We start from the raw sequence: 15,191 nt of genomic DNA on the forward strand, positions 1-15,191 counted from the left end.
AACTATTACAGCACTTTAGGGAATGCATAATGCCCTCTTTGGTAGAAAGTGCAGGAATGTTATTTCTGAAATATGACTTCATTTCCCAAAGCATGTTTAATGTAACTAAAAATAAAAGTTAAGCAATCGTGTCTATTTAGCATAAAGGGAGGAATTTTGTGTCATTTATCTGACTGATTGCTGATTGAATGTGGTTTGTGGATAAAATCTGCCTGGGCCACCAGCATTTCTGGTTGAAGAGCTAGTCTTCCTTTAAAAATCTTAGTAACATTTATTCAATATTACTCTATGCTAGGCTCTTAAGATGCAAAGAGGAATGCAAAGGGCTCCCATTGCAATGAATAAACATTAATTATAATTAATAAAATGTGATACATGCTATAATACTAATGTAAATATACAATGTAGAAGTTATATAGAGAATGGCACCTGGAAGACTTGAGGAATCTGGGGAAGTGGTGATTCAGGGATTGGTACTTCGGGATTTTTCAGATGAAGAGTGATAAGAAGAGGACCACAGGTAGATGAGGACAAGGCAGGTACAGTACATGGGGATAGCTAAAGCAATATGAAGTTGTTGTATTTTATAAATATTATAGTTTAATATTTAATAGTGCTCGGGCTTTGGAGTTTAAACTTGGGCTCTCCCAATTATAGCTGTGGAACTATAAGGAAGGTGTTTAGTTTCATTTTCCCTACCTGAAAATTGAGGTTTTATGTACTTGGAGGGGTTGTTGAGAAGATCAAATGAGCTAAATCATATAAGGCTTTTAGAAGGGTGCATGGCACATAGGAAGCACTCCATAAATGTTACATATTTTAAACTGTTCATGGCGACAGATTGTATTATGGTTGGTGGGGTGACCTCAGAAGAATCTGACAAGGCTGCCTGGGGCTAAATTGTAATGGGTCTTGAATGCTATACGGAATAAATTGAACTTGATCCTACAGTCATTGGGAAATTCTTGTAGGTTCTGGAGCACAGAACTAACTCAATAATGGTCTACTAGTGGTCAATGGTCAAATCCTGTGGGCACTTTACCTATGTGATACTTGGCACTGCGAATTTCTTTCTTAAAGCTTTTAACTTAATCCCACAGATAACATTTTTTCTTGTTCTTGTTCCTATTTTTAAGTCTTGTCTCCTTCCAAGTCATCTTCAGTCCTGCCGCTTGAGGATTCTTTGTGTAATGTAATTCTGATCACCTACCTAATTAAAATCTGGAAGTGGCTCCTTAGCCCCTTCAAGTAACTCCATATGTGGCATAAAGGAAACTTCATGACCATATTCCTGCAGACTCCTCTAAAATCATGTTTTCTATGCCTTTACATGAATTTTATCCTCAGCTTTACAGCAATTTTTTGACACCATGATTTTGCAGGTGCTGTTTTCTCTCCTTTGGAGATCTTTTTCCTTTCTCTACTTGGCTTATCATTTTAATTCATTCTTTAGGATTTCACTGAATAGCATGCATACAGTATCCTTATATTTTATTTTCAAGATAAACGCCTTGTGCTGACTTATTAAACAAAGGAATAACAGTTTGTTAGACTTTGGTCTTTACATCACTGGCAAACATTCTTCAGAAGGGACAAATTATTGTTTCTGTACGATCCAAGACAGGCTATTAGTCACAGTCCATTTCATAAAATCATGAAATATTGTTTCAGGGGAAGTTAACTCTCAGCCTTGATCTGTGCTTCCTGACTGCAGTTGATATGATGTGTGGGTCTGAGAATGGATCAGAATAGAGGCAGCCCAATTATGATTAAAGAATTTTTACATTGGGTTGAACTGGCATTTTATTATTACCTTAGATAGGTTTTACAAATACAAAAATGAGTCCATTGTAGGGATTGGAAGGGACTGGAATATTTTTATCTCTTGGGAGTAGTGAGAAAGCTAGGGCCCATGCTATGTCGGATATGTCATCCAGGAAAAGGGAAAGAAAGGCAAGTTAAAACAAATGTCATGAGAAAGAATAACATTGTTTTCTGCTTCTATTGTGTTGAGGCCAGCTTGTGCAATAAAACAATTTTCTTTGCCCATCTCTACAACTGAAATAGGCTCAAAAGGTGGTTGGATAGACTCTCCATTTCTAACTGAGTTTGGACTCACTCTAAAAGAAGGGACCGATGTTTTGGCTTCTTGCTGTTAAGTGTTTCATAATATGCTCCTGAAGATTGGATCAAGGCTCAGCCAAACATTTCTTAAAAATTTTGCAAACTTTCTTCTTAACCTAAATAGTGGTAAAAGTTCATGAACAAAGATATTTACTGAAGTTTGTGAACTTTTGAAAAATTAAAATACTCATGTAAGTATCAATAGGGTTAAGCAGCCTAAGATAGTTCTTCTCAATGGAAAATTAGTCAGTTATTAGAAATGAGATTTCTACAGTGATAAAGATGCTGAAAATACTATGTACCCATAGTATAATTGCATTATATTAAAAAAACTTATTAATGTCAATTTATAAAAGTGTTTTTTTTGTATTGTGGTGTTAGAATTATAAATAATGTTAGAGCTTCTTTTTACTTTTCTATATTTTCCAGATATTTATTCATTCCTTCTTTTCTCCCTCCTCCCCCTCTCCCTTCTTCCCTCTGTCCCTGCTTCCCTCTGTCCCTGCTTCCCTCTGTCCCTCTCTCTCTTTCTTCCTTTCTATTTACTGAGCACCTATTTTACATTAGGGCTTCTTCCTGGCTCTGGGAAGCCATAGTAAACAAAACATACACCAAATCCAAATTTGATTTTGTGGAGGGTTGGGGAATGGATTGTAGAAGGGTAAGTAGAGTATGGAGAACAAGTAAGAGGCGATGGTACCAAATTCAGGTCAAAGATGATGAAAGCATGAACTACACCAGTTGCTCTGCCCTGTTTCTTCTCATATAAGCTCTTTCTGGGTAATTTCATCTTCCTGTGTTTCATTCAAGCCTCTGTTCAAATGTAACTTCTTAGAAAAGAGTTCTAGCTCCTTTACTCTCTTACCTTGGCCTGCCCCAACTACCCCCTCTGCTCCCCCCCCCTTTTATTGTTTAAAGTATTACACATGTCTCCCTTTTCCCTGATTGACCCTCCCCCTGGCCACTCCCACCCCTGAGGGCAAGCCCCACTGCCCCAGTGTCTGTGTCCATTGGTTATGCTAATATGCTTGCATACAAGTCCTTTGGTTGATCTCTAACCCCCCCTCCCCTGCCTTCTCTCTGAGGTTGGACTGTCTGTTCAGTGCTACCTTGTCTCTGGATCTATTTTTGTTCATCAGTTTATGTTGATCATTATATATCCCACATATGAGTGAGATCATGTGATATTTATCTTTCTTTGACTGGCTTATTTTGCTTAGCATAATGCTCTCCAGGTCCATCCATGCTGTTGCAAATAGTAAAAGTTTCTTCTTTTTATAGCAGAGTAGTATTCCATTGTGTAGATGTACCATAGTTTTTTAATCCACTCATCTGCTGATGGGCACTTAGGCTGTTTCCAAATCTTAGCTATGGTAAATTGTACTGTTATGAACATAGGGGTGCATATATCCTTTCTGATTGGTGCTACTGGTTTCTTGGGATATAGTCCCTTTTTAAATAGCACTTTTCCTGCTTGGCTCCATACGATGAACTGATATATTATTGGTCCATTTGTTTATAGGTGTCTTTTTTCCCTAGTGTGTAAGCATGAGATAGGGGACTTTGTTCGTGTTGTGTTCTTATCATTTAGAAATGTATCCATCTGGGACACAGGAGAGGTTTAATAAATATTACCTGAATGATTAAACAATTGATTGCTGAATCTATTTCTTTAGCTTTGGATCCCTCCTGAGCTCCAGATTTGTAGTTCCCATGCCAACTAACCCTTTAAAATGAACCCTGAGTATACTTTGAATTCCAGATGTTCAAACTTCTTATTATCAGCCTCCTTCCCCAACCAAATTTGCTTCTTGTGAAATCCTCTCCATTAAGGTCATTTCTTGGTCTCTCAAGTCTTCAGCTCAACACCTATGTTTTTTTGTCCCTAAGAGTGATGGGAAAGCTAGGGCCTTATTCACATCCAAGGAGAGTGAATAAGGAAGCAAGTAGATCTGGGGATTGTCTTAGGAGTTAGGTGTGAAAGATTTGTCCTGGGGTAGGTATGCTGTTGATGCTATAGCAAGGAGTGACAGCTCATATTCTTTCCACTTGTTGATATTCTAATGCATTTGTTTGTGAAGTCTTGTCTGATTAAAGAAGTAAAATTTGTTCATGAGGTTTTCTGGCCTGATATTTTTGTTGAAATAGTATATTCTTTTATTGATTTAATGTGCTTATTTGTTCTAAGTAGGAAAGACCTGCATGACTTAAAGCACTCTTCCTTTTAAACATGTTTAGAAGAAAGGGATGAACACTGTAGTAGCATTCTGTATATTTATTACTGATAATGAGTTCCAAGTAATATTTTTTGTGAAGATGGGGGAGAAGAGGGAATTGAAAACCAGTAGTAATTAATACCACTTTGGGGTAAACACTAAAATTTAATTCTATTTAAGGTATTCAACCAAGAAGCACATAAATTTAGTTGTTCACAACACAGCCTTTGAATTGTTTTAATAGATGTTGCCTTTTTTTTTTTTTGCAATGTGTGTCATTCATACCTATGAGAAATAAGCCAGAAGAAAGGACATTTTCAGAAGCTTCATCAAACCACATACACTTCCAAATTACAAAGCAATGTTAGTTACTCTGGGGCGACCCATAAACTCTAAGGCTCAAATTTCTGATTTCAAAGAGCTTGCAAGTGTGACAGAAAAACTTAGGGTGCTGATAGTATAAGATAATATTGCTAAAGTAAATCACGTATATTTTTTACGTCATAGGATGTTTAGTCTCATCTATTACTTTCCTTCTGGCACTCCTTTCTTCAGCAAACTGAGTCGTTGACCCTACTTTTGGGCCTTAAAAACTAACAGGAAATGAAACCATGGAAGATTTTTTTTTATTAATATATTTTTATTGATTGCGGAGAGGAAGGGAGAGGGAGAGATAGAAACATCAGTGATGAGAGAGAATTATTAATCAGCTGCCTCCTGCACGCCCCCTACAGGGGATCGAGCCTGCAACGCAGGCATGTGCCCTTGACCTGAATCAAACCCGGGGCCCTTCAGTCCGGGGCTCTATTTACGGAGCCAAACCGGCTAGGGCCATGGAAGACACTTCTGTTCTGCAATCACAACGCTCCCCTCCTTTACATCTTACTTGGAGATGCTTCCAGAGATTAAAAGTCGTTAGAGTTGGAGGACAGTAGGCGCTAGTTCTGCATTTCATATAACTGCTGAACTCCGCCAGGGAGAATACACATCTCTAAACGCACAGCTCCACGGAAGGTCGTGTTTAAGGCTGTCCGGGCACCCGCGTTGCCGCAGGCGGGGCGGGGTGGGGCGGGGCGGGGCGGAGGCTCGGCTAACGGTCCTGGCGGGCGGGCGCGTGCCCGCGGGCGGCGTCTCCAAGGCCCTTGCCGCCCGGGAGCGCGCCGCCGCCACCTCCGTGTGCTCCTCCCGCGGGGCCACGGCTTCCTCTGGCGATTCCGCTCGGTTCTGGCGGCCGCCCCGGGACTGCGGCTGAACGCGGCCGGGCGGCGCCTGTCTACGGATGAGGATCCAGCCTTCCGGGCCGGCGCGGCAGGGCCGGCTGTGACCAGGCTCCCGCGCTGGGGCGGACGCGGGCCCTCGGCGGGGACGCAGACGATGGGGGGCAGGTAACTCCGCCCGGCGCTGGGCCGCGAGCGTGCCTGCCACCGAGCCCGGGAGAGAGGGCGCGCCGGGCGGGCGCGGCCCCCCACGAGGCCCCTACTGAATCCCTTTGCCTTTCGCACAGGCGGCTGCGGGTGACCGTCCTTCCCGGCTGCGTGGGCTGCAGGACCGTGGCCGCTCTGGAGTCCTGGACCGCGCGCGACGTCAAGGAGAGCATCGCGGCGGAGACGGGCTTCCCGGTGTCGGAGCAGCGGCTGTGGCTCGGCGACCGGGAGGTATGCCCGTCCCCTCTCCTCTCCCCGGGGAGGACGGGCCTGCTGTGTGCTGAGGGTGTAGCACATCAATTCGCTAGTTGATAGTGACACTGAATGGGTTTATTCTTGGGACGTGGAAGACAGATCAAGTGGTCGCCCTGGAAAGAATGCTTTGCAAATAATGTGAGCAAAATGACACGTGTGTTCCTCTCACGGTAACTTTTATTGATTTACCATTTCAACTTTGCAGTCCCCCTCCTCCATTTTGTCTGAATCTTCACTTCCTGAAATTAAGATACTTATTTTAAAAAATATATTTTTATTGATTTTAGAGGGGAAGGTAGAGGGGGGAGAGAGATAGAAGCATCAATGATGAGAGAATCATTGATTGGCCGCCTCCTGCACGCCCCACACTCCGGTCCCAGCCTGCAACCTGGGCTGTACCCTGACCGGGAATCCAGTCATAGGTCCCGGCTCAGCCACTGAGGCACACTGGCTGGGCAAGATACTTTTTTGATGAGCATTATAACCAGAGGATTTTTGTTGTTTCCGTGTTTAGAGACATCATCATTGAAGTAACTTAATCATTACAGTATTTATTTTTTCTGTTATACATTTAACATTGGTAAATATCTTAACCTTTTTACAGCTTAGAAGTTACCCCCCAGTTTTGAATCACAAAAGTTTAGACTGGAAGGATCTTCAGATACTTTCATGTAGAAGCTATTAGTTTGAGGAGTACTTTTATATTAAAACTTCTAAGATATAAATGAATAATTTAGCAGATCAAACTTTGGAAAATAGGAATATTTCATATTGTTGAATGTATCCTTTAAGGTTGGTGAAACTACTTAAGGGAAGAGTTACATGGAGACATATTGCTGAAAATTAACATTTATCCTAATAAATATCTTCACTTTATTTTTTTTCTATGATAAAAAACACCCCACATCATTTTTAGGATTTAAAGGAGGTGACAAAGAGTTGAACAAATACACAGGGAATACTTAAGCCATAGAGAATGCCATTTTTAGTATTAGATTTCCTTACAATTGACCGAACAGCAGAATGGCTGGGGGCGGGGCTGGTGAGCAGGCAGCGCCAGGCCAGCCAAGGCGCGTGCCAGTGGGCAGAGAGAGGGGACGGCGATTGGGGGGCAGCAGCAACCAGCGGCGGCAGAGGGGCGATTGAGGGGGCAGGGGTAGCTGCTCACCAGCCGGTGCTGTCCCCTGATCAGCCCACCCAGTCACCTCCCACAGAGGGAGGCCAGACTGTGGCTTGGGCCCGCTCTTCACAGGGAGTGGCCCTAAGCTGTCAGTAGGACATCCCTAGACTGTGAGAGGGCACAGGGCCCCCCCTCCGAGTGCACGAATTTTTCTACACTGGGCCTCTAGTCCTATATAATAAAAGCCTAATATGCAAATCGACTGAACGGCAAAATGACCTGTGTACAACTGGTCACTCTGATGTGCACTGACCACTAGGTGGCAGATGCTCAACACAGGAGCTGCCCCCAGCCTGCAGGCCCCAGCCAAGGCGGGTGTCAGCGCTCCCCCCCCATCACCCCACTGGTCGCCCACAGATCGGCCCTAATCGCCGGCCAGGCCTAGGACCCTACCAATGCACAATTTCGTGCACCGGGCCCTACCAATGCACAATTTCGTGCACCGGGCCTCTAGTCTAGTATAAATATTGGTGAAGTGCTTGGTACCTGTGATTTTAATCCCTCAATGTAATCTTGACCTCTGAGTACCTGGGTCCACTCACTAGTCACTTGCCCACTTAGACCCAGATTTCCTGTTAACCTGTTCTTGTGTTGCTCCATGGATTGGCCCTCTTTTCCAGTTCCCCAACCATAGTTGGTATGCAGACAGTGACTTGAGGACTTTGGACGGAATTGAGGAGCAAAGCTCATCATTCTCACTTCTTTTTCTGTGCCTACTCCTATCTTTTAACCTTCCCTTGTATACTCTGCTGGTTCTATACCCACTTCTTTGGTTACTCCTCTGACTCTGCTTTGCCCATTTGTCCCCTAGATGTGGTTATAACCAAAGGCTCAGCTGTGGCTCAGTCTTGCCATTAGAAATGTATTTGTAGGTGTCTGCAAAGTATTGGTATGGGATGGTAAACATTTCAGTGATGTGTAGAGGTTTCAGATTGAGTGAGTGGTTCGTGGAGAGGATCCAATTAGGAAACTTGTGCTAATAATGAGGTAGTGAGGTTTTAGACTATGATTATACAGGTAACACTGAAAGGAAAGGATGCATAGGAGAATTTGAAAAATATAAAATTATGGCAGTTTGGTACCAAATGGGGGGGGGGGCAGTGTGGAGAAGGGGGTGAGATGTAGAATAAGGCAGAAGGCCTTGCCAAGGATCTTCAGAAGCCTTGAATGAGATCAGGAAAATAATGGTTCAGTTCAGCATAGATAAACAAGTACAGAAGATACCTAATTTTGGAGGAAAGGTGGTAACCAGTTTGCTTTTGTATATGGTTCAGCTGGTGGCAGGACATAAAAGAGATATGTAGGCAAATGCACAAAGAGGTAGGTGACGTAGATAGATCCTACTGCCAGTGGGTAACAGAGGCTAAATTAATTACCATGTTAGAATCTGCTTTTCTGTTTCCAATGGGAATGGGATAAACGAATTCTAACCAATTCTAAGGTCTCTGCTATGTAAGAGTCTAGACTACAGTGATATTCAACAGGCAGATGTGGGTCTGAAGCCCAAGGGATAGCTTTTGGGAAGTAACTTTTTCAGCACATTTCTCTTTCTGTACTTTGTAAATACATTGGGAATATTATTAATATTTATTGAGCTACTGACTGTGTTCCACACACTGTTCTAGATATTTTGTATATATATCATCTCACTAGTGAAAACAAGCTCATGAGTTCATTATTACTACTCCATTTTGTAGACTGGTGAAGCCAAGGTTTAGAGAGAAGTATCAAACTAGGATTGGAACCCAGACCTGTCTGATCCCAAAGTCTGGACTTGTTAACCTGCCACGCCATAGAGAATTTGTCAGGGTGTCAATAAATAAAAAAGTTAAATGTGAAGTTCTTTAAAATAGAGAAGAGCTTAAACCGTTAAAAATGAACTTGAATGTCAAGGATGGAGCTCCCCCAGAAAATAAGCAGAGGGCACAATTCCCTCCTGATTCAGAGGAGATAAGCTTGTGACTTTTACCAAACTGATGAACTTGGTAATGCTAACATGTGCCATTAAAGGTCACCTTTATAGAAGCACATCTTTCACAGAGGTGGTTTTATTTCCTATTTAATTTAATGCTGTTCATAACCTTTTAGATTTGAATTATTGGCAAGAATTCTAATATTTTAAGGTAGGCAGGAAACAAAAGCTGTTGACAACTCCTTGTCACCCACTGGTTTTGGTTGGTATTGGACATAGTTAGCAGTAGGTACTTATTCCTTAGTCTTTCTGGGTCACCTAGAATCCTCTTTTACTTGTTTCTTTTGCTTTTCCTGGCCTGGAAGTGGCATTTGTCAGTTCTTTACCTCCTGTCCCATGCAGAGACTGAAGCTATTCTTTATAGCTGTGTATCTTTCTGGTCCATTTTCCTGATCCATACCAAATGTGTTTGAGTCTCAAGCCAGGTTTGAAGTATCACTTCACTTTCTTCTCTTTTGATTAAAAATGTCCTCCCTGTCAGCTTTTAAATCTTGAAAACCTCCTTGTGTCCTTGACAACTAAACAAAGGAAAAAGTGTTGGGAGATCCATATTACAATTAAAATTGTATTGTTTGCTTAATAATTTGAAGTTACTGTTTCATAATAAATGAAAATGAGCATCTCGGAGGTTTTTTTTTTTTAATATATTTTATTGATTTTTTACAGAGAGGAAGAGAGAGAGAGATAGAGAGTTAGAAATATGGATGAGAGAGAAACATCAATCAGCTGCCTCCTGCACATCCCCCACCGGGGAAGTGCCCACAACCCAGGTACATGCCCTTGACCGGAATCAAACCTGGGACCCCTCAGTCCGCAGGCCAACGCTCTATCCACTGAGCCAAACCGGTTTCGGCATCTCGGAGGTTTTTAAGGGAGGCTGAAGCTGGTATGGGCAGAAATCCAGACGTTAAAATTATTTTATAATCACTGTTTTAAAGACAAATATAAAGACTGAAGTGGACTACTTTTTTTGAAATATTTTTTTTTATTGATTTCAGAGAGGAAGGAAGACAGAGAGAGAAACATCAGTGATGAGAGAGAATCATTAATTGGCTGCCTCCTGTACGCCCCACCCTGGGAATTGAGCCCACAATCTGGGCATGTGCCTCCTGGCTTGTAGATTGATGCTTAACGATTGAGCTATACTGGCCAGGCTGAAATGGACTACTATTAAGGTCTTATTGCCTCTGGAGGTGAATAGGACCAATGCTGCTTTTTGCTTGGTTGGAGCGATTAAGGTCCAAAAAAGAATGAGGCCCAAGCAAAATCCCCAAATCTTGGCACTCTCCAGGGGAGAAAACAGATCGCACTGCTCAAGTTATCTTTGCTGCTTGCTTTCTCTTTGGGAGAATAACTTCCTTGTAAATAGGTCACTGATAACAATCTGCCAAAAGCATTCATTGTCAAACTCACATAGCCAGTTACATCTGTTTTTACTAATGTGGTGCTAGTCTGTGTCTTCTTCCTTTTCAAGTCCTCTTTAAGACTGGAAACTTTCCTGCATTATAGAATTTTCTTCCTTCCTTCCTTCCTTCCTTCCTTCCTTCCTTCCTTCCTTCCTTCCTTCCTTCCTTCCTGCCTGCCTTTAAATGTACCTTGGCTATATTGAACTGGACTAGTAATCCTTGGCTCATACATGGCTCTCTTTTATTTTATTTTTTATTTATTTATTTTTATGGCTCTCTTTTAGTAGGAATTTAATTAACTAACAATAGAATGAATAACAATAATGACATCATCCAACTGGAGAACTAAACCTGTTGATAGTTTATATTTACCTTTGTGCTTCTCCCCAGCCTGTATACCTGTGTCTCTTTCCTTACCCCTTTGTGTTTAGTATTCTGGTTTTTATTTTAGTCACTGTAATAGTTTTATCATATGTGTATGTGTGGATATATATATACATATATATATGTTTGTGTGTATGTGTATGTAAGTGTCCATGTGTATATAACCTAAATATATAAACTAGGTAATATACTGTTTATTTTTAGTTACTTATGAACTTTATAAGAAGTGTATTATTCTATATGTAGAAACCTGGAATTAGATTTTTACACTGAATATTACGTTATGAATATTCACCCAAATTTATGTACAGTTTACTTAATTCATTTTTTTATTGTTGTGTAATATTCCATTGTATTAATATGTCATAGAATTTGGGTAGTTTCTAAATTTTTGTTGTTAAAACAGTACCGCTATGATTATTCTTATCCATATTTCCTGCGCAAGGAGTTTTTACAGGCTTGCTTTAAGATTCAGTGGCGATATGTATAGGAAGTGCTTCATAAACTGGGAATTGTAACACATTCAGATTTGCATGTTAGAGATGGGGACTAGAAGGAAGATCATGTACAGAAAGTAAGAAGACCAGATGGGATTGTTATACAAATCTGAGATGTGGAGGGTCTGAACAATTGCAAGTAGAGAACAAGTTAGCTATGAGAAAAGTTGGGGAGGGACATGCTGGTACCCAGAAAGTAATTAATTTGACTGTGGTTTGGTGAGAGAGAGGACTTTTCCCCCAGCTTTCCAATTAAAGTGACGGGATAGAAGATGCCATTAATAATTGAGATTCAGAGTAAAAGATGAGCGATAAGTGATGGAAGGAAAGCTAGTGATGTCACCTTTTGGTAAGTTGCTCTAGGGATCCTGGAAGTTATCGGTGTGAAATGGGTGGTAGACAATTGGAAATACTGAATTTTTGACATGGTAAATTATGTCCTTCACACCTTGTCAAGGAAGTGAAAGGTACAATGGTGGTTCTTCAGGTGAGCTTTTGAGTAATGTTTTGCAAACTGCTAACCTGTAAGGAATCATTCCATAGCAACACTTAACAGTGGACCGGTGGGGACAAGGTTATCTGGCTTTGGATTACTTACCTTATTTTCCAAAAAAGGCACTATTACACTGCTCCTGTGGCTTATGATCACACATATTGTACCTTGCCCTTATGAGAATCAGACCAAACACCAAAAGGAAAATGAATATCAAGGTGTTTTTCAGGAAAGCCAATTTTAGGAAAGTTGTAGACCAAAGTAGCTTCAGACCTTGGAGTCCTTATTTGCCCCTTCCTTTTATATCATACCTTTGTTGTAGCAACATCTGTGTAGCAGTGTTTTCCAAACTATATTTCTAGGAACAATATCCTAGAAAATAAATGAAAAAAAATCAGTGCTAAATTCGTGAAATACTGCTTATGTAATCCTTTCTGAGAAAGTTACAATACATATTAACATGTTAAATGCCCTAAACCCCAAATTATTCCAATTAATTTAAAACATTTTTTTGTCTTCTATCTGTTGACATCTCATAGAGCTGTGCTCTGAGCAATACACTTTGGAACTGCTAATCAAAAGAATGACTTTGTTTATGATCCTCATTCATTATACAAAATTTAAATTATTTTAAAGCAGAAATATGTGTATCTTTATCTATTAGTAACTATCTTAAATTTTTAAAAAAATTTTACTAAATTTTTATTCTTTGAAACATTCACTTCTCCAGAGCAACTTAATTCCTGATAAGAACAGTTAACAAGCATTATATCTTAAGTGCAAAAAAATTTATGATAAAGTTTTGAATTTACAGTATTAGGAACTATATTGCTTTTCATACATTTTATTCATTTCTTTTTTTTTTCAGTTACCTGACTGGATCAAGATTGGAGAACTGACTTCCAAAAATTGTCATCTTTTTGTAAACCTTCAATCAAAAGGCTTAAAAGGGGGAGGTATAACATTGACTTTACCAGGATATTTTGCCCTTTTTAGTTGAATAAAGATTATGTTTTAAAAGTGAAATGAAAGTGTATAATATTGGAATGTAATGCGTGGATATCAGGGCCAGAGGAAAACAAGGGCAGATGGAGTTAGTGAGTTATAAAAATGTGTGGGATATATTAGTCTGTGGAACAGTTGGGGTTTGGTCTTGGTGCATAGTTGTGCAAAAATGATGCAAATAAATTTATATTGATGATTCTGTTTCTTAAGCACAGACTTATTTTTTACTTATATACAGATTTTTTTGTTGTTGTTCTGTGCATCTGAGAAATTACTTTCCTTCCCCTGTTCTCCTTGTACTTGACTGTCACCTATCTGAAAGAAACCTGGTCAGTCAGTTCTAAGAATCTCTAGTTTGGAAAGGCTTAAGGGTATTTGACTGGATAGCCATTGAGATGGTGATTGTGCTGAATTTCAGAACAATCAGATCATCGGTTGAGATTGAGAATATTAAGAATGTCATTATCAGCACCATTAGGTCTGGCTTATAATTTTGCAGCAAAGCACCATTTATTTCAATTGTTTTAGAAAATATCAGCCCTTTCCCCCATGCTCTTATTTTTTAATTAATAATTGTTTGTGACATTTAGTATATTTAACATATTCTTAAAACTTAATTTGTAGCTAATGAAAAATCTTGAGATTTGGTAAAGTTGAATATGCTTTACTTTTTTTTTTAATCCACACTTGAAAAATGTTTTTATTGATTTTTTAGGAAACAGGGGGAGAGAGAGGGAGAGAGAGAGAAAGAAACAACAGTGTGAGAGAGAAGCATTGATCGGTTGCCTCTGTCAATGGGCGATCGGATGCGCAACCTAGGTATGTTCCCTGACCAGGAATCGAACCCACAACCTTTTGGTGTACAGGATGATGTTCCAACCAACTGAGCCACACCAGCCAGGGCAGAATCTGCTTTACTCTCTACTGAATCTGTTTATTACGTAGAGTTTCATAACCGAGAGCTGCAGTAAAACATGAAGTTTTAACTTGTAGAATTTTACTGTGTCTTGGAATCAAATAACACATTGGTAACAGGCCATGGGATTTTTATTTTAGGTAGATTTGGTCAAACAACTCCACCACTTGTTGATTTTCTCAAGGACATATTAAGAAGATATCCGGAAGGAGGACAGATTCTTAAGGTAGGGCATGTGTTGTGTACGTGTATGAATTTACTTTGATAAAAATGAGGGGAATAAAATTACTTAGAAGTCTTGTTAGTGTTTACATGTTTTAGAATTTTGTCTAGATTTGAATAGCTATACTTATTACCCTCTGCACCTGCAGTGCATTCACAGGATGATGTGGGTTGAGAACACAGTCAATATAAATACGTGGGGTTTCAGAGCAAAAGGGACCCACTAAGTTGCAGTAATCAAGTAGTGCTACTCTAGGAACACTTTTTTGTAACTGTGTATAATTCTATAATGTAATTTTATGAATTGCATGTGAAACATTGTACAATGGCATTACAAATCTACCAACCAACCAACCACACAAACAAAATAATACAGAATCCACATTCAGGGGCCATCGACATGTGCTCATTTGACCCCTGGTTTTAGAGGTTTGCTTTTGGGAAGACTTTAATTATTTCAGTTATTTAAAGCTATTTATGATGTATTCTTTTAGTTTGAATACACTCAAAATAAAATAAGCAACCATAAAAGAAAGCAATATGGAAGATATTACAAAGATTAGATTTTGTGTTTAAGTTTAGCAAGATACCTCCTTAGTTGTAAAAGATCAGTCATTATGCATTTTCCTTCTCATTAATTTATTTAGTGTTTATTAACAATTCTTTAGTCCTCATATTTTCTAGTTTAGATGGTAAATTTTTAGAAAATAAGGACTAGGTTAATAGTCATACTCAGATAGAGCTGAAAGAGGATTGCTGCATCTTCAGTGATTTTAATAATGACATGTATTATTTAAGAATAGGCATCAGTGATTCACAGAGTTAATTTGCAAACCATTTTTATATTGACAAATTAGGAAAATGAAGATAGGAAGAGTATGTTTATTGAGTTGAAATGGGGGTAGAGAGGCAAAGAGAATAAATTTAAATTTGAAGATTTAGTTGATGGTAACAGGAGTATTATCAATTCAAAAGTGAGTGATAAATCCTATTAGGAAACAAGGCCACAATAGTGAGTGAGCTCTTTGGACATTCCTGTAGCTAGCAAGCAGCTGATATTTACTCCTTCCTCTTTGCTTACTATATATATTTATGTG

General features: G+C 39.7%; 1 protein-coding gene across 1 annotated transcript in view; it reads left to right on the forward strand.

The window, feature by feature from the left end:
• SACS (sacsin molecular chaperone) overlaps window positions 1-15,191 on the forward strand; it is a 92,286-nt gene that overhangs the window by 30,965 nt on the left and 46,130 nt on the right. The window contains exons 3-5 of the mRNA XM_081083027.1: window positions 5,845-5,995; window positions 12,820-12,907; window positions 14,013-14,098. Coding sequence (XP_080939153.1) covers window positions 5,845-5,995; window positions 12,820-12,907; window positions 14,013-14,098 — 325 coding nt within the window. The remainder of the gene's footprint in view (window positions 1-5,844; window positions 5,996-12,819; window positions 12,908-14,012; window positions 14,099-15,191) is intronic.

The sequence above is a fragment of the Myotis nattereri genome (genome assembly GCF_964212035.1).
Source record: "Myotis nattereri genome assembly, chromosome: 2".
Classification (NCBI taxonomy): domain Eukaryota; kingdom Metazoa; phylum Chordata; class Mammalia; order Chiroptera; family Vespertilionidae; genus Myotis; species Myotis nattereri.